Below are 18,385 nucleotides of genomic sequence, written 5' to 3'. Positions count from 1 at the left end.
TTGTATATGTGAAAGAAATGAAAGAGTAGATTGGTGAGAAATTGTATTCCTATAAATCACATTGTCTGGTGGTGGACGGGCTTGGAAAAAGTATAGCAGTGGAGGCAGTTTGTGCAGTATAAGACACGCATTGGACGAGGGAAATATAAAATGACCGATAGAAATTTATATGATTTGTCTTCAAGAATTATGATGCAAATTAGAGACACATTTGTGGAGACATGAAGCGGAAAGTTAGAGGCAATTAATTATAAGATGTAATGGAGGCTAGGAACATGTGTAGTTGAACTGTTTCTAATCGGAAATGAAATATAGATGGAGATTTCTAACATGAAATTCAAACTAGTTTTCGTATAATAAATGCCATGAGAAGAACACAAAAGGTGGCGATGAGTTATATGTGTGAAGACGAGTGATTAAAAAGACGCTGAATTGTAAAGGAAACTCCGTATATGAGGTTCGGCGATATTGAAAAGATTCAGAATAATTAGCCATATTTAGATGAAAGAAATGAAAATAATTTTATTTGGCGAGGTGAATGTCGTTTTGAATGATGAATTATGTGTGTGAAATATTTTGTAAACGTAGTGTAGAGGGCATACGTGAACATCCGTACGTGAACGACGCTCCGACGTAGTCAAGTGTGAGAAGTTCGCTGAAGAAATAAGCGTTCACAAATATTTGCACAGATGAATCAAGTGAGAACGTAAGCTGTCAATTTAATAAGGGGACAATTTAAAATCTGGACAATGTAGTAACCTCCTAAGAGGATCTAACGCAAAATTATTGTTGAAAATGTGAAATATTCAGTAACTGGGGACCAAAAATATTGCTGTATTGGTTCGCAAAAAAATAGAAAGTTAAACTTCGCCAATCTAAAGAACCTTACAAAAGACTACAATTAATGTGCTATGGAAAAAATGGTTTTGGTCATATTTATTGATAAATGTAATTACTGTATAGGCAAAAGAACCGACCAGAGAAATCCCTTTGAATTTGCCGTCAAAGAAAATGATGTTGAATGATGTAGCAATATTGGAGACGGGAGACTAATGAAAATGTGTGAGATCCGGTTTAAACTAAATAAATGTGCCGGATTTTGCACAAGGACATTTTTTTTGTCAGTGATAGATGTATATTGAGCGAAGATGCAGGAACGGATGAGATCTTGAGAAAGAACGTTTGTGAAAATTTATGTTTTAGGGCGCTTCTGTAAATAAAGAAACTCACGTGGAGTAGTTGTTGGTAGAGTTGATGTAGGTGCTGATGTGACTGGTGCCATTGTTGTTGAGATAGGGTCTGCAATAGAGAATTAAAAGCCAAATTATACGATGGAGGATCATTTAAATTTCGGATGAAATTGTCAAATATTGCATGCGGTAGAAATCGATGTAAATGTATTTAATGATGGGAAATTTGATATAAACTGCTTACGTTTACAGAGCTTTGCAGAGAGAGTTACCAACATATCTTTTGTTGGATCGGTTGGACAAAATTTAATTTCCACCGTTCTTGACCATTATTGTGTGAATGTGTATAGTTCGATCTGGTGAGGATGTCTAATAAATGAAATGAAATTTCAATTGAAATAATCGTCAACTAAACGAAAAACGTGAATATAAATCAGGTGATGCTTTCAAAGATTCAGATTTCACTATGATATATATGAATGAATATTATCGATTAATTTAGCAAGAGAGAATCGAATGATTAAAACGGGATAACGTTGAGTATTCGAACTTTATATTGTGCGATTGGAAATAATTCTGTGAATAGAATGAAGAAAAGAGCTACTAGTGAATACCTCGATTTGCATTTTTGCAGATGGACGTGAAATGAAAACCGTAAAGGATTTCACATTGTCGTGTCGAATAAGGCGAATTGTACCTCCGTCATCTAGGCTGGGGCCAATATCTAATGTGATAATCCTTTTGCTATTGGAATTAGTTAGCCATCCAAGTCTGGTCTGATGTCACCGGGATTGCCAACTGGTGGATTGAGAGAGATGGCTGTATCTGGGAGGAAAGATTCATCATCCATCGCTTCTGATATATTACAGAACCCTGATAAAGAAAACAATCAGCTCTTGTATGAGAAATTGAGGCAAAAACGTGATTCAGTTGTATATGTGAAAGAAATGAAAGAGTAGATTGGTGAGAAATTGTATTCCTATAAATCACATTGTCTGGTGGTGGATGGGCTTGGAAAAAGTATTGCAGTGGAGGTAGTTTGTGCAGTAAAAGACACGCATTGGACGAGGGAAATATAAAATGAGTGATAGAAATTTATATGATTTGTCTTCAAGAATTATGATGCAAATTAGAGACACATTTGTGGAGACATGAAGCGGAAAGTTAGAGGCAATTAATTATAAGATGTAATGGAGGCTAGCAACATGTGTCGTTGAAATGCTTCTAATCGGAAATGAAATATAGATGGAGATTTCTAACATGAAATTCAAACTAGTTTTCGTATAATAAATGCCATGAGAAGAACACAAAAGGTGGCGATGAGTTATATGTGTGTAGAGGGGTGATTAAAGAGATGCTGAATTGTAAAGGAAACTCCGTATAAGAGGTTCGGCGATATTGAAAAGATTCAGAATAATTAGCCATATTTAGATGAAAGAAATGAAAACAATTTTATTTGGCGAGGTGAATGTCGTTTTGAATGATGAATTATGTGTGTGAAATATTTTGGAAACGTAGTGTAGAGGGCATACGTGAACATCCGTACGTGAACGACGCTCCGACGTAGTCAAGTGTGAGAAGTTCGCTGAAGAAATAAGCGTTCACAAATATTTGCACAGATGAATCAAGTGAGAACGTAAGCTGTCAATTTAATAAGGGGACAATTTAAAATCTGGACAATTTAGTAACCTCCTAAGAGGATCTAACGCAAGATTATTGTTGAAAATGTGAAATATTCAGTAACTGGGGACCAAAAATATTGCTGTATTGGTTTGCAAAAAATAGAAAGTTAAACTTCGCCAATCTAAAGAACCTTACAAAAGACTACAATTAATGTGCTATGCAAAAAATGTTTTTTGTCATATTGATTGATAAATGTATTTACGGTATAGGCAAAAGAACCGACCAGAGAAATCCCTTTGAATTTGCCGTCAAAGAAAATGATGTTGAATGATGTAGCAATATTGGAGACGGGAGACTAATGAAAAGTGTGAGATCCGGTTTAAACTAAATAAATGTGCCGGATTTTGCACAAGGACATTTTTTTGTCAGTGATAGATGTACGTATATTGAGTGAAGATGCAGGAACGGATGAGATCTTGAGAAAGAACGTTTGTGAAAATTTATGTTTTTAGGGCGCTTCTGTAAATAATGAAACTCACGTGGAGTAGTTGTTGGTAGAGTTGATGTAGGTGCTGATGTGACTGGTGCCATTGTTGTTGAGATAGGGTCTGCAATAGAGAATTAAAAGCCAAATTATACGATGGAAGGATCATTTAAATTTCGATGAAATTGTCAATGTATTGCATGCGGTAGAAATCGATGTAAATGTATTTAATGATGGGAAATTTGATATAAACTGCTTACGTTTACAGAGCTTTGCAGAGAGAGTTACCAACATATCCTTTGTTGGATCGGTTGGCAAAAGTTCAATTTCCACCGTCGTTTGACCATTATGTTGTGTAATGTGTATAGTTCGATCTGGTGAGGATGTCTAATAAATGAAATGAAATTTCAATTGAAATAATCGTCAACTAAACGAAAAACGTGAATATAAATCAGGTGATGCTTTCAAAGATTCAGATTTCACTATGATATATATGAATGAATATTATCGATTATTTAGCAAGAGAGAATCGAATGATTAAAACGAGATAACGTTGAGTATTCGAACTTTATATTGTGCGATTGGAAATAGTTCTGTGAATAGAATGAAGAAAAGAGCTACTAGTGAATACCTCGATTTGCATTTTTGCAGATGGACGTGAAATGAAAACCGTAAAGGATTTCACATTGTCGTGTCGAATAAGGCGAATTGTACCTCCGTCATCTAGGCTGGGGCCAATATCTAATGTGATAATCCTTTTGCTATTGGAATTAGTTAGCCATCCAAAGTCTGGTCTGATGTCACCGGGATTGCCAACTGGTGGATTGAGAGAGATGGCTGTATCTGGGAGGAAAGATTCATCATCCATCGCTTCTGATATATTACAGAACCCTGATAAAGAAACAATCAGCTCTTGTATGAGAATTGAGGCAAAAACGTGATTCAGTTGTATATGTGAAAGAAATGAAAGAGTAGATTGGTGAGAAATTGTATTCCTATAAATCACATTGTCTGGTGGTGGATGGGCTTGGAAAAAGTATTGCAGTGGAGGTAGTTTGTGCAGTAAAAGACACGCATTGGACGAGGGAAATATAAAATGAGCGATAGAAATTTATATGATTTGTCTTCAAGAATTATGATGCAAATTAGAGACACATTTGTGGAGACATGAAGCGGAAAGTTAGAGGCAATTAATTATAAGATGTAATGGAGGCTAGCAACATGTGTCGTTGAAATGCTTCTAATCGGAAATGAAATATAGATGGAGATTTCTAACATGAAATTCAAACTAGTTTTCGTATAATAAATGCCATGAGAAGAACGCAAAAGGTGGCGATGAGTTATATGTGTGTAGAGGGGTGATTAAAGAGATGCTGAATTGTAAAGGAAACTCCGTATATGAGGTTCGGCGATATTGAAAAGATTCAGAATAATTAGCCATATTTAGATGAAAGAAATGAAACTAATTTTATATGGCGAGGTGAATGTCGTTTTGAATGATGAATTATGTGTGTGAAATATTTTTGTAAACGTAGTGTAGAGGGCATACGTGAACATCCGTACGTGAACGACGCTCCGACGTAGTCAAGTGTGAGAAGTTCGCTGAAGAAATGAGCGTTCACAAATATTTGCACAGATGAATCAAGTGAGAACGTAAGCTGTCAATTTAATAAGGGGACAATTTAAAATCTGGACAATGTAGTAACCTCCTAAGAGGATCTAACGCAAAATTATTGTTGAAAACGTGAAATATTCAGTAACTGGGGACGAAAAAATATTGCTGTATTGGTTCGCAAAAAAATAGAAAGTTAAACTTCGCCAATCTAAAGAACCTTACAAAAGACTACAATTAATGTGCTATGGAGAAAATGGTTTTTGTCATATTTATTGATAAATGTAATTACGGTATAGGCAAAAGAACCGGCCAGAGAAATCCCTTTGAATTTGCCGTCAAAGAAAATGATGTTGAATGATGTAGCAATATTGGAGACGGGAGACTAATGAAAATGTGTGAGATCCGTTTAAACTAAATAAATGTGCCGGATTTTGCACAAGGACATTTTTTTTGTCAGTGATAGATGTACGTATATTGAGTGAAGATGCAGGAACGGATGAGATCTTGAGAAAGAACGTTTGTGAAAATTTATGTTTTAGGGCGCGTCTGTAAATAATGAAACTCACGTGGAGTAGTTGTTGGTAGAGTTGATGTAGGTGCTGATGTGACTGGTGCCATTGTTGTTGAGATAGGGTCTGCAATAGAGAATTAAAAGCCAAATTATACGATGGAAGGATCATTTAAATTTCGATGAAATTGTCAATATATTGCATGCGGTAGAAAACGATGTAAATGTATTTAATGATGGGAAATTTTATATAAACTGCTTACGTTTACAGAGCTTTGCAGAGAGAGTTACCAACATATCCTTTGTTGGATCGGTTGGCAAAAGTTCAATTTCCACCGTCGTTTGACCATTATGTTGTGTAATGTGTATAGTTCGATCTGGTGAGGATGTCTAATAAATGAAATGAAATTTCAATTGAAATAATCGTCAACTAAACGAAAAACGTGAATATAAATCAGGTGATGCTTTCAAAGATTCAGATTTCACTATGATATATATGAATGAATATTATCGATTAATTTAGCAAGAGAGAATCGAATGATTAAAACGAGATAACGGAGTGAGTATTCGAACTTTATATTGTGCGATTGGAAATAGTTCTGTGAATAGAATGAAGAAAAGAGCTACTAGTGAATACCTCGATTTGCATTTTTGCAGATGGACGTGAAATGAAAACCGTAAAGGATTTCACATTGTCGTGTCGAATAAGGCGAATTGTACCTCCGTCATCTAGGCTGGGGCCAATATCTAATGTGATAATCCTTTTGCTATTGGAATTAGTTAGCCATCCAAAGTCTGGTCTGATGTCACCGGGATTGCCAACTGGTGGATTGAGAGAGATGGCTGTATCTGGGAGGAAAGATTCATCATCCATCGCTTCTGATATATTACAGAACCCTGATAAAGAAAACAATCAGCTCTTGTATGAGAAATTGAGGCAAAAACGTGATTCAGTTGTATATGTGAAAGAAATGAAAGAGTAGATTGGTGAGAAATTGTATTCCTATAAATCACATTGTCTGGTGGTGGATGGGCTTGGAAAAAGTATTGCAGTGGAGGTAGTTTGTGCAGTAAAAGACACGCATTGGACGAGGGAAATATAAAATGAGCGATAGAAATTTATATGATTTGTCTTCAAGAATTATGATGCAAATTAGAGACACATTTGTGGAGACATGAAGCGGAAAGTTAGAGGCAATTAATTATAAGATGTAATGGAGGCTAGCAACATGTGTCGTTGAAATGCTTCTAATCGGAAATGAAATATAGATGGAGATTTCTAACATGAAATTCAAACTAGTTTTCGTATAATAAATGCCATGAGAAGAACACAAAAGGTGGCGATGAGTTATATGTGTGTAGAGGGGTGATTAAAAAGACGCTGAATTGTAAAGGTAACTCCGTATATGAGGTTCGGCGATATTGAAAAGATTCAGAATAATTAGCCATATTTAGATGAAAGAAATGAAAACAATTTTATTTGGCGAGGTGAATGTCGTTTTGAATGATGAATTATGTGTGTGAAATATTTTGGAAACGTAGTGTAGAGGGCATACGTGAACATCCGTACGTGAACGACGCTCCGACGTAGTCAAGTGTGAGAAGTTCGCTGAAGAAATAAGCGTTCACAAATATTTGCACAGATGAATCAAGTGAGAACGTAAGCTGTCAATTTAATAAGGGGACAATTTAAAATCTGGACAATGTAGTAACCTCCTAAGAGGATCTAACGCAAAATTATTGTTGAAAATGTGAAATATTCAGTAACTTGGGACCAAAAAATATTGCTGTATTGGTTCGCAAAAAAATAGAAAGTTAAACGTCGCCAATCTAAAGAACCTTACAAAAGACTACAATTAATGTGCTATGGAGAAAATGGTTTTTGTCATATTTATTGATAAATGTAATTACGGTATAGGCAAAAGAACCGACCAGAGAAATCCCTTTGAATTTGCCGTCAAAGAAAATGATGTTGAATGATGTAGCAATATTGGAGACGGGAGACTAATGAAAATGTGTGAGATCCGGTTTAAACTAAATAAATGTGCCGGATTTTGCACAAGGACATTTTTTTTGTCAGTGATAGATGTACGTATATTGAGTGAAGATGCAGGAACGGATGAGATCTTGAGAAAGAACGTTTGTGTAAATTTATGTTTTAGGGCGCGTCTGTAAATAATGAAACTCACGTGGAGTAGTTGTTGGTAGAGTTGATGTAGGTGCTGATGTGACTGGTGCCATTGTTGTTGAGATAGGGTCTGCAATAGAGAATTAAACGCCAAATTATACGATGGAAGGATCATTTAAATTTCGATGAAATTGTCAATGTATTGCATGCGGTAGAAATCGATGTAAATGTATTTAATGATGGGAAATTTGATATAAACTGCTTACGTTTACAGAGCTTTGCAGAGAGAGATACCAACATATCTTTTGTTGGATCGGTTGGCAAAAGTTCAATTTCCACAGTCGTTTGACCATTATGTTGTGTAATGTGTATAGTTCGATCTGGTGAGGATGTCTAATAAATGAAATGAAAATCAATTGAAATAATCGTCAACTAAACGAAAAACGTGAATATAAATCAGGTGATGCTTTCAAAGATTTAGATTTCACTATGATATATGAATGAATATTATCGATTAATTTAGCAAGAGAGAATCGAATGATTAAAACGAGATAACGTTGAGTATTCGAACTTTATATTGTGCGATTGGGAATGGTTCTTTGAATAGAATGATGAAAAAAAGCTACTAGTGAATACCTCGATTTGCATTTTTGCAGATGGACGTGAAATGAAAACCGTAAAGGATTTCACATTGTCGTGTCGAATAAGGCGAATTGTACCTCCGTCATCTAGGCTGGGGCCAATATCTAATGTGATAATCCTTTTGCTATTGGAATTAGTTAGCCATCCAAAGTCTGGTCTGATGTCACCGGGATTGCCAACTGGTGGATTGAGAGAGATGGCTGTATCTGGGAGGAAAGATTCATCATCCATCGCTTCTGATATATTACAGAACCCTGATAAAGAAAACAATCAGCTCTTGTATGAGAAATTGAGGCAAAAACGTGATTCAGTTGTATATGTGAAAGAAATGAAAGAGTAGATTGGTGAGAAATTGTATTCCTATAAATCACATTGTCTGGTGGTGGATGGGCTTGGAAAAATTATTGCAGTGGAGGTAGTTTGTGCAGTAAAAGACACGCATTGGACGAGGGAAATATAAAATGAGCGATAGAAATTTATATGATTTGTCTTCAAGAATTATGATGCAAATTAGAGACACATTTGTGGAGACATGAAGCGGAAAGTTAGAGGCAATTAATTATAAGATGTAATGGAGGCTAGCAACATGTGTCGTTGAAATGCTTCTAATCGGAAATGAAATATAGATGGAGATTTCTAACATGAAATTCAAACTAGTTTTCGTATAATAAATGCCATGAGAAGAACTCAAAAGGTGGCGATGAGTTATATGTGTGTAGAGGGGTGATTAAAAAGACGCTGAATTGTAAAGGAAACTCCGTATATGAGGTTCGGCGATATTGAAAAGATTCAGAATAATTAGCCATATTTAGATGAAAGAAATGAAAACAATTTTATTTGCGAGGTGAATGTCGTTTTGAATGAAGAATTATGTGTGTGAAATATTTTGGAAACGTAGTGTAGAGGGCATACGTGAACATCCGTACGTGAACGACGCTCCGACGTAGTCAAGTGTGAGAAGTTCGCTGAAGAACTAAGCGTTCACAAATATTTGCACAGATGAATCAAGTGAGAACGTAAGCTGTCAATTTAATAAGGGGACAATTTAAAATCTGGACAATTTAGTAACCTCCTAAGAGGATCTAACGCAAGATTATTGTTGAAAATGTGAAATATTCAGTAACTGGGGACCAAAAAATATTGCTGTATTGGTTTGCAAAAAATAGAAAGTTAAACTTCGCCAATCTAAAGAACCTTACAAAAGACTACAATTAATGTGCTATGCAAAAAATGTTTTTTGTCATATTTATTGATAAATGTATTTACGGTATAGGCAAAAGAACCGACCAGAGAAATCCCTTTGAATTTGCCGTCAAAGAAAATGATGTTGAATGATGTAGCAATATTGGAGACGGGAGACTAATGAAAATGTGTGAGATCCGGTTTAAACTAAATAAATGTGCCGGATTTTGCACAAGGACATTTTTTTGTCAGTGATAGATGTACGTATATTGAGTGAAGATGCAGGAACGGATGAGATCTTGAGAAAGAACGTTTGTGAAAATTTATGTTTTAGGGCGGTTCTGTAAATAATGAAACTCACGTGGAGTAGTTGTTGGTAGAGTTGATGTAGGTGCTGATGTGACTGGTGCCATTGTTGTTGAGATAGGGTCTGCAATAGAGAATTAAAAGCCAAATTATACGATGGAAGGATCATTTAAATTTCGATGAAATTGTCAATGTATTGCATGCGGTAGAAATCGATGTAAATGTATTTAATGATGGGAAATTTGATATAAACTGCTTACGTTTACAGAGCTTTGCAGAGAGAGTTACCAACATATCCTTTGTTGGATCGGTTGGCAAAAGTTCAATTTCCACCGTCGTTTGACCATTATGTTGTGTAATGTGTATAGTTCGATCTGGTGAGGATGTCTAATAAATGAAATGAAATTTCAATTGAAATAATCGTCAACTAAACGAAAAACGTGAATATAAATCAGGTGATGCTTTCAAAGATTCAGATTTCACTATGATATATATGAATGAATATTATCGATTAATTTAGCAAGAGAGAATCGAATGATTAAAACGAGATAACGTTGAGTATTCGAACTTTATATTGTGCGATTGGAAATAGTTCTGTGAATAGAATGAAGAAAGAGCTACTAGTGAATACCTCGATTTGCATTTTTGCAGATGGACGTGAAATGAAAACCGTAAAGGATTTCACATTGTCGTGTCGAATAAGGCGAATTGTACCTCCGTCATCTAGGCTGGGGCCAATATCTAATGTGATAATCCTTTTGCTATTGGAATTAGTTAGCCATCCAAAGTCTGGTCTGATGTCACCGGGATTGCCAACTGGTGGATTGAGAGAGATGGCTGTATCTGGGAGGAAAAGATTCATCATCCATCGCTTCTGATATATTACAGAACCCTGATAAAGAAAACAATCAGCTCTTGTATGAGAAATTGAGGCAAAAACGTGATTCAGTTGTATATGTGAAAGAAATGAAAGAGTAGATTGGTGAGAAATTGTATTCCTATAAATCACATTGTCTGGTGGTGGATGGGCTTGGAAAAAGTATTGCAGTGGAGGTAGTTTGTGCAGTAAAAGACACGCATTGGACGAGGGAAATATAAAATGAGCGATAGAATTTTATATGATGTCTTCAAGAATTATGATGCAAATTAGAGACACATTTGTGGAGACATGAAGCGGAAAGTTAGAGGCAATTAATTATAAGATGTAATGGAGGCTAGCAACATGTGTCGTTGAAATGCTTCTAATCGGAAATGAAATATAGATGGAGATTTCTAACATGAAATTCAAACTAGTTTTCGTATAATAAATGCCATGAGAAGAACGCAAAAGGTGGCGATGAGTTATATGTGTGTAGAGGGGTGATTAAAGAGATGCTGAATTGTAAAGGAAACTCCGTATATGAGGTTCGGCGATATTGAAAAGATTCAGAATAATTAGCCATATTTAGATGAAAGAAATGAAACTAATTTTATATGGCGAGGTGAATGTCGTTTTGAATGATGAATTATGTGTGTGAAATATTTTGTAAACGTAGTGTAGAGGGCATACGTGAACATCCGTACGTGAACGACGCTCCGACGTAGTCAAGTGTGAGAAGTTCGCTGAAGAAATGAGCGTTCACAAATATTTGCACAGATGAATCAAGTGAGAACGTAAGCTGTCAATTTAATAAGGGGACAATTTAAAATCTGGACAATGTAGTAACCCCCTAAGAGGATCTAACGCAAAATTATTGTTGAAAACGTGAAATATTCAGTAACTGGGGACGAAAAAATATTGCTGTATTGGTTCGCAAAAAAATAGAAAGTTAAACTTCGCCAATCTAAAGAACCTTACAAAAGACTACAATTAATGTGCTATGGAGAAAATGGTTTTTGTCATATTTATTGATAAATGTAATTACGGTATAGGCAAAAGAACCGGCCAGAGAAATCCCTTTGAATTTGCCGTCAAAGAAAATGATGTTGAATGATGTAGCAATATTGGAGACGGGAGACTAATGAAAATGTGTGAGATCCGTTTAAACTAAATAAATGTGCCGGATTTTGCACAAGGACATTTTTTTTGTCAGTGATAGATGTACGTATATTGAGCGAAGATGCAGGAACGGATGAGATCTTGAGAAGAACGTTTGTGAAAATTTATGTTTTAGGGCGCGTCTGTAAATAATGAAACTCACGTGGTGGAGTAGTTGTTGGTAGAGTTGATGTAGGTGCTGATGTGACTGGTGCCATTGTTGTTGAGATAGGGTCTGCAATAGAGAATTAAAAGCCAAATTACACGATGGAAGGATCATTTAAATTTCGATGAAATTGTCAATATATTGCATGCGGTAGAAAACGATGTAAATGTATTTAATGATGGGAAATTTTATATAAACTGCTTACGTTTACAGAGCTTTGCAGAGAGAGTTACCAACATATCCTTTGTTGGATCGGTTGGCAAAAGTTCAATTTCCACCGTCGTTTGACCATTATGTTGTGTAATGTGTATAGTTCGATCTGGTGAGGATGTCTAATAAATGAAATGAAATTTCAATTGAAATAATCGTCAACTAAACGAAAAACGTGAATATAAATCAGGTGATGCTTTCAAAGATTCAGATTTCACTATGATATATATGAATGAATATTATCGATTAATTTAGCAAGAGAGAATCGAATGATTAAAACGAGATAACGTTGAGTATTCGAACTTTATATTGTGCGATTGGAAATAGTTCTGTGAATAGAATGAAGAAAAGAGCTACTAGTGAATACCTCGATTTGCATTTTTGCAGATGGACGTGAAATGAAAACCGTAAAGGATTTCACATTGTCGTGTCGAATAAGGCGAATTGTACCTCCGTCATCTAGGCTGGGGCCAATATCTAATGTGATAATCCTTTTGCTATTGGAATTAGTTAGCCATCCAAAGTCTGGTCTGATGTCACCGGGATTGCCAACTGGTGGATTGAGAGAGATGGCTGTATCTGGGAGGAAAGATTCATCATCCATCGCTTCTGATATATTACAGAACCCTGATAAAGAAAACAATCAGCTCTTGTATGAGAAATTGAGGCAAAAACGTGATTCAGTTGTATATGTGAAAGAAATGAAAGAGTAGATTGGTGAGAAATTGTATTCCTATAAATCACATTGTCTGGTGGTGGATGGGCTTGGAAAAAGTATTGCAGTGGAGGTAGTTTGTGCAGTAAAAGACACGCATTGGACGAGGGAAATATAAAATGAGCGATAGAAATTTATATGATTTGTCTTCAAGAATTATGATGCAAATTAGAGACACATTTGTGGAGACATGAAGCGGAAAGTTAGAGGCAATTAATTATAAGATGTAATGGAGGCTAGCAACATGTGTCGTTGAAATGCTTCTAATCGGAAATGAAATATAGATGGAGATTTCTAACATGAAATTCAAACTAGTTTTCGTATAATAAATGCCATGAGAAGAACACAAAAGGTGGCGATGAGTTATATGTGTGTAGAGGGGTGATTAAAAAACAGCTGAATTGTAAAGGTAACTCCGTATATGAGGTTCGGCGATATTGAAAAGATTCAGAATAATTAGCCATATTTAGATGAAAGAAATGAAAACATTTATTTGGCGAGGTGAATGTCGTTTTGAATGATGAATTATGTGTGTGAAATATTTTGGAAACGTAGTGTAGAGGGCATACGTGAACATCCGTACGTGAACGACGCTCCGACGTAGTCAAGTGTGAGAAAGTTCGCTGAAAATAAGCGTTCACAAATATTTGCACAGATGAATCAAGTGAGAACGTAAGCTGTCAATTTAATAAGGGGACAATTTAAAATCTGGACAATGTAGTAACCTCCTAAGAGGATCTAACGCAAAATTATTGTTGAAAATGTGAAATATTCAGTAACTTGGGACCAAAAAATATTGCTGTATTGGTTCGCAAAAAAATAGAAAGTTAAACGTCGCCAATCTAAAGAACCTTACAAAAGACTACAATTAATGTGCTATGGAGAAAATAGTTTTTGTCATATTTATTGATAAATGTAATTACGGTATAGGCAAAAGAACCGACCAGAGAAATCCCTTTGAATTTGCCGTCAAAGAAAATGATGTTGAATGATGTAGCAATATTGGAGACGGGAGACTAATGAAAATGTGTGAGATCCGGTTTAAACTAAATAAATGTGCCGGATTTTGCACAAGGACATTTTTTTTGTCAGTGATAGATGTACGTATATTGAGTGAAGATGCAGGAACGGATGAGATCTTGAGAAAGAACGTTTGTGTAAATTTATGTTTTAGGGCAATTCTGTAAATAATGAAACTCACGTGGAGTAGTTGTTGGTAGAGTTGATGTAGGTGCTGATGTGACTGGTGCCATTGTTGTTGAGATAGGGTCTGCAATAGAGAATTAAAAGCCAAATTATACGATGGAAGGATCATTTAAATTTCGATGAAATTGTCAATGTATTGCATGCGGTAGAAATCGATGTAAATGTATTTAATGATGGGAAATTTGATATAAACTGCTTACGTTTACAGAGCTTTGCAGAGAGAGATACCAACATATCTTTTGTTGGATCGGTTGGCAAAAGTTCAATTTCCACAGTCGTTTGACCATTATGTTGTGTAATGTGTATAGTTCGATCTGGTGAGGATGTCTAATAAATGAAATGAAAATTCAATTGAAATAATCGTCAACTAAACGAAAAACGTGAATATAAATCAGGTGATGCTTTCAAAGATTTAGATTTCACTATGATATATATGAATGAATATTATCGATTAATTTAGCAAGAGAGAATCGAATGATTAAAACGAGATAACGTTGAGTATTCGAACTTTATATTGTGCGATTGGGAATGGTTCTTTGAATAGAATGAAGAAAAAAGCTACTAGTGAATACCTCGATTTGCATTTTTGCAGATGGACGTGAAATGAAAACCGTAAAGGATTTCACATTGTCGTGTCGAATAAGGCGAATTGTACCTCCGTCATCTAGGCTGGGGCCAATATCTAATGTGATAATCCTTTTGCTATTGGAATTAGTTAGCCATCCAAAGTCTGGTCTGATGTCACCGGGATTGCCAACTGGTGGATTGAGAGAGATGGCTGTATCTGGGAGGAAAGATTCATCATCCATCGCTTCTGATATATTACAGAACCCTGATAAAGAAAACAATCAGCTCTTGTATGAGAAATTGAGGCAAAAACGTGATTCAGTTGTATATGTGAAAGAAATGAAAGAGTAGATTGGTGAGAAATTGTATTCCTATAAATCACATTGTCTGGTGGTGGATGGGCTTGGAAAAATTATTGCAGTGGAGGTAGTTTGTGCAGTAAAAGACACGCATTGGACGAGGGAAATATAAAATGAGCGATAGAAATTTATATGATTTGTCTTCAAGAATTATGATGCAAATTAGAGACACATTTGTGGAGACATGAAGCGGAAAGTTAGAGGCAATTAATTATAAGATGTAATGGAGGCTAGCAACATGTGTCGTTGAAATGCTTCTAATCGGAAATGAAATATAGATGGAGATTTCTAACATGAAATTCAAACTAGTTTTCGTATAATAAATGCCATGAGAAGAACTCAAAAGGTGGCGATGAGTTATATGTGTGTAGAGGGGTGATTAAAAAGACGCTGAATTGTAAAGGAAACTCCGTATATGAGGTTCGGCGATATTGAAAAGATTCAGAATAATTAGCCATATTTAGATGAAAGAAATGAAAACAATTTTATTTGGCGAGGTGAATGTCGTTTTGAATGAAGAATTATGTGTGTGAAATATTTTGGAAACGTAGTGTAGAGGGCATACGTGAACATCCGTACGTGAACGACGCTCCGACGTAGTCAAGTGTGAGAAGTTCGCTGAAGAACTAAGCGTTCAAAAATATTTGCACAGATGAATCAAGTGAGAACGTAAGCTGTAAATTTAATAAGGGGACAATTTAAAATCTGGACAATGTAGTAACCTCCTAAGAGGATCTAACGCAAAATTATTGTTGAAAATGTGAAATATTCAGTAACTGGGGACGAGAAAATATTGCTGTATTGGTTCGCAAAAAAATAGAAAGTTAAACTTCGCCAATCTAAAGAACCTTACAAAAGACGACAATTAATGTGCTATGGAGAAAATGGTTTTTGTCATATTTATTGATAAATGTATTTACGGTATAGGCAAAAGAACCGACCAGAGAAATCCCTTTGAATTTGCCGTCAAAGAAAATGATGTTGAATGATGTAGCAATATTGGAGACGGGAGACTAATGAAAATGTGTGAGATCCGGTTTAAACTAAATAAATGTGCCGGATTTTGCACAAGGACATTTTTTTGTCAGTGATAGATGTACGTATATTGAGTGAAGATGCAGGAACGGATGAGATCTTGAGAAAGAACGTTTGTGAAAATTTATGTTTTAGGGCGCTTCTGTAAATAATGAAACTCACGTGGAGTAGTTGTTGGTAGAGTTGATGTAGGTGCTGATGTGACTGGTGCCATTGTTGTTGAGATAGGGTCTGCAATAGAGAATTAAAAGCCAAATTATACGATGGAAGGATCATTTAAATTTCGATGAAATTGTCAATGTATTGCATGCGGTAGAAATCGATGTAAATGTATTTAATGATGGGAAATTTGATATAAACTGCTTACGTTTACAGAGCTTTGCAGAGAGAGTTACCAACATATCTTTTGTTGGATCGGTTGGCAAAATTTCAATTTCCACCGTCGTTTGACCATTATGTTGTGTAATGTGTATAGTTCGATCTGGTGAGGATGTCTAATAAGTGAAATGAAAATTCAATTCAAATAATCGTCAACTAAGCGAAATACGTGAATATAAATCAGGTGATGCTTTCAAAGATTCAGATTTCACTATGATATATATGAATGAATATTATCGATTAAATTAGCAAGAGAGAATCGAATGATTAAAACGAGATAACGTTGAGTATTCGAACTTTATATTGTGCGATTGGAAATGGTTCTGTGAATAGAATGAAGAAAAAAGCTACTAGTGAATACCTCGATTTGCATTTTTGCGGATGGACGTGAAATGAAAACCGTAATGGATTTCACATTGTCGTGTCGAATAAGGCGAATTGTAGCTCCGTCATCTAGGCTGGGGCCAACATCTAACGTGATAATCCTTTTGCTATTGGAATTAGTTAGCCATCCAAAGTCTGGTCTGATGTCACCGGGATTGCCAACTGGTGGATTGAGAGAGATGGCTGTATCTGGGAGGAAAGATTCATCATCCATCGCTTCTGATATATTACAGAACCCTGATAAAGAAAACAATCAGCTCTTGTATGAGAATTTGAGGCAAAAACGTGATTCAGTTGTATATGTGAAAGAAATGAAAGAGTAGATTGGTGAGAAATTGTATTCCTATAAATCACATTGTCTGGTGGTGGATGGGCTTGGAAAAAGTATTGCAGTGGAGGTAGTTTGTGCAGTAAAAGACACGCATTGGACGAGGGAAATATAAAATGAGCGATAGAAATTTATATGATTTGTCTTCAAGAATTATGATGCAAATTAGAGACACATTTGTGGAGACATGAAGCGGAAAGTTAGAGGCAATTAATTATAAGATGTAATGGAGGCTAGGAACATGTGTCGTTGAAATGCTTCTAATCGGAAATGAAATATAGATGGAGATATCTAACATGAAATTCAAACTAGTTTTCGTATAATAAATGCCATGAGAAGAACACAAAAGGTGGCGATGAGTTATATGTGTGAAGACGGGTGATTAAAAAGACGCTGAATTGTAAAGGAAACTCCGTATATGAGGTTCGGCGATATTGAAAAGATTGAGAATAATTATCCATATTTAGATGAAAGAAATGATAATAATTTTATTTGGCGAGGTGAATGTCGTTTTGAATGATGAATTATGTGTGTGAAATATTTTGGAAACGTAGTGTAGAGGGCATACGTGAACATCCGTAGGTGAACGACGCTCCGACGTAGTCAAGTGTGAGAAGTTCGCTGAAGAAATAAGCGTTCACAAATATTTGCACAGATGAATCAAGTGAGAACGTAAGCTGTCAAATTAATAAGGGGACAATTTAAAATCTGGACAATGTAGTAACCTCCTAAGAGGATCTAACGCAAAATTATTGTTGAAAATGTGAAATATTCAGTAACTGGGGACGAAAAAATATTGCTGTATTGGTTCGCAAAAAAATACAAAGTTGAACTTCGCCAATCGAAAGAACCTTACAAAAGACTACAATTAATGTGCTATGGAGAAAATGGTTTTGGTCATATTTATTGATAAATGTAATTACTGTATAGGCAAAAGAACCGACCAGAGAAATCCCTTTGAATTTGCCGTCAAAGAAAATGATGTTGAATGATGTAGCAATATTGGAGACGGGAGACTTATGAAAATGTGTGAGATCCGGTTTAAACTAAATAAATGTGCCGGATTGTGCACAAGGACATTTTTTTTGTCAGTGATAGATGTGTATTGAGTGAAGATGCAGGAACGGATGAGATCTTGAGAAAGAACGTTTGTGAAAATTTATGTTTTAGGGCAATTCTGTAAATAATGAAACTCACGTGGAATAGTTGTTGGTAGAGTTGATGTAGGTGCTGATGTGACTGGTGCCATTGTCGTTGAGATAGGGTCTGCAATAGAGAATTAAAAGCCAAATTATACGATGGAAGGATCATTTAAATTTCGATGAAATTGTCAATATATTGC

At 35.6% G+C, this 18,385-nt stretch overlaps 2 protein-coding genes across 2 annotated transcripts in view; both read right to left on the bottom strand.

Annotated features, from left to right (window-relative positions):
* LOC118762183 (mucin-2-like) overlaps positions 1 to 1,480 on the bottom strand; it is a 64,689-nt gene extending 63,209 nt beyond the window's left edge. Inside the window, exons 1-2 of the mRNA XM_036500683.1 lie at positions 1,435 to 1,480; positions 1,231 to 1,299 (exon numbers count right to left, since the gene is read on the bottom strand). Coding sequence (XP_036356576.1) covers positions 1,231 to 1,299; positions 1,435 to 1,468 — 103 coding nt within the window. The 5' untranslated portion in view covers positions 1,469 to 1,480. The remainder of the gene's footprint in view (positions 1 to 1,230; positions 1,300 to 1,434) is intronic.
* Positions 1,481 to 1,530: 50 nt separating this feature from the next.
* Positions 1,531 to 18,385, bottom strand: part of LOC118762182 (mucin-3A-like) — a 40,139-nt gene continuing 23,284 nt past the window's right edge. Inside the window, exons 28-53 of the mRNA XM_036500682.1 lie at positions 18,241 to 18,309; positions 17,612 to 17,720; positions 16,693 to 16,952; positions 16,321 to 16,447; positions 16,116 to 16,184; positions 14,565 to 14,824; positions 14,193 to 14,319; positions 13,988 to 14,056; positions 12,439 to 12,698; positions 12,067 to 12,193; positions 11,859 to 11,930; positions 11,228 to 11,280; positions 10,310 to 10,570; positions 9,939 to 10,065; positions 9,734 to 9,802; positions 8,185 to 8,444; positions 7,815 to 7,941; positions 7,610 to 7,678; positions 6,058 to 6,317; positions 5,684 to 5,810; positions 5,479 to 5,547; positions 3,929 to 4,188; positions 3,558 to 3,684; positions 3,353 to 3,421; positions 1,805 to 2,063; positions 1,531 to 1,559 (exon numbers count right to left, since the gene is read on the bottom strand). Coding sequence (XP_036356575.1) covers positions 1,948 to 2,063; positions 3,353 to 3,421; positions 3,558 to 3,684; positions 3,929 to 4,188; positions 5,479 to 5,547; positions 5,684 to 5,810; positions 6,058 to 6,317; positions 7,610 to 7,678; positions 7,815 to 7,941; positions 8,185 to 8,444; positions 9,734 to 9,802; positions 9,939 to 10,065; positions 10,310 to 10,570; positions 11,228 to 11,280; positions 11,859 to 11,930; positions 12,067 to 12,193; positions 12,439 to 12,698; positions 13,988 to 14,056; positions 14,193 to 14,319; positions 14,565 to 14,824; positions 16,116 to 16,184; positions 16,321 to 16,447; positions 16,693 to 16,952; positions 17,612 to 17,720; positions 18,241 to 18,309 — 3,543 coding nt within the window. The 3' untranslated portion in view covers positions 1,531 to 1,559; positions 1,805 to 1,947. The remainder of the gene's footprint in view (positions 1,560 to 1,804; positions 2,064 to 3,352; positions 3,422 to 3,557; positions 3,685 to 3,928; positions 4,189 to 5,478; positions 5,548 to 5,683; positions 5,811 to 6,057; positions 6,318 to 7,609; positions 7,679 to 7,814; positions 7,942 to 8,184; positions 8,445 to 9,733; positions 9,803 to 9,938; positions 10,066 to 10,309; positions 10,571 to 11,227; positions 11,281 to 11,858; positions 11,931 to 12,066; positions 12,194 to 12,438; positions 12,699 to 13,987; positions 14,057 to 14,192; positions 14,320 to 14,564; positions 14,825 to 16,115; positions 16,185 to 16,320; positions 16,448 to 16,692; positions 16,953 to 17,611; positions 17,721 to 18,240; positions 18,310 to 18,385) is intronic.

The sequence above is a fragment of the Octopus sinensis genome, linkage group LG2 (assembly GCF_006345805.1).
Source record: "Octopus sinensis linkage group LG2, ASM634580v1, whole genome shotgun sequence".
Taxonomy (NCBI): domain Eukaryota; kingdom Metazoa; phylum Mollusca; class Cephalopoda; order Octopoda; family Octopodidae; genus Octopus; species Octopus sinensis.
This window is presented reverse-complemented; position numbering and strand designations above follow the sequence as displayed.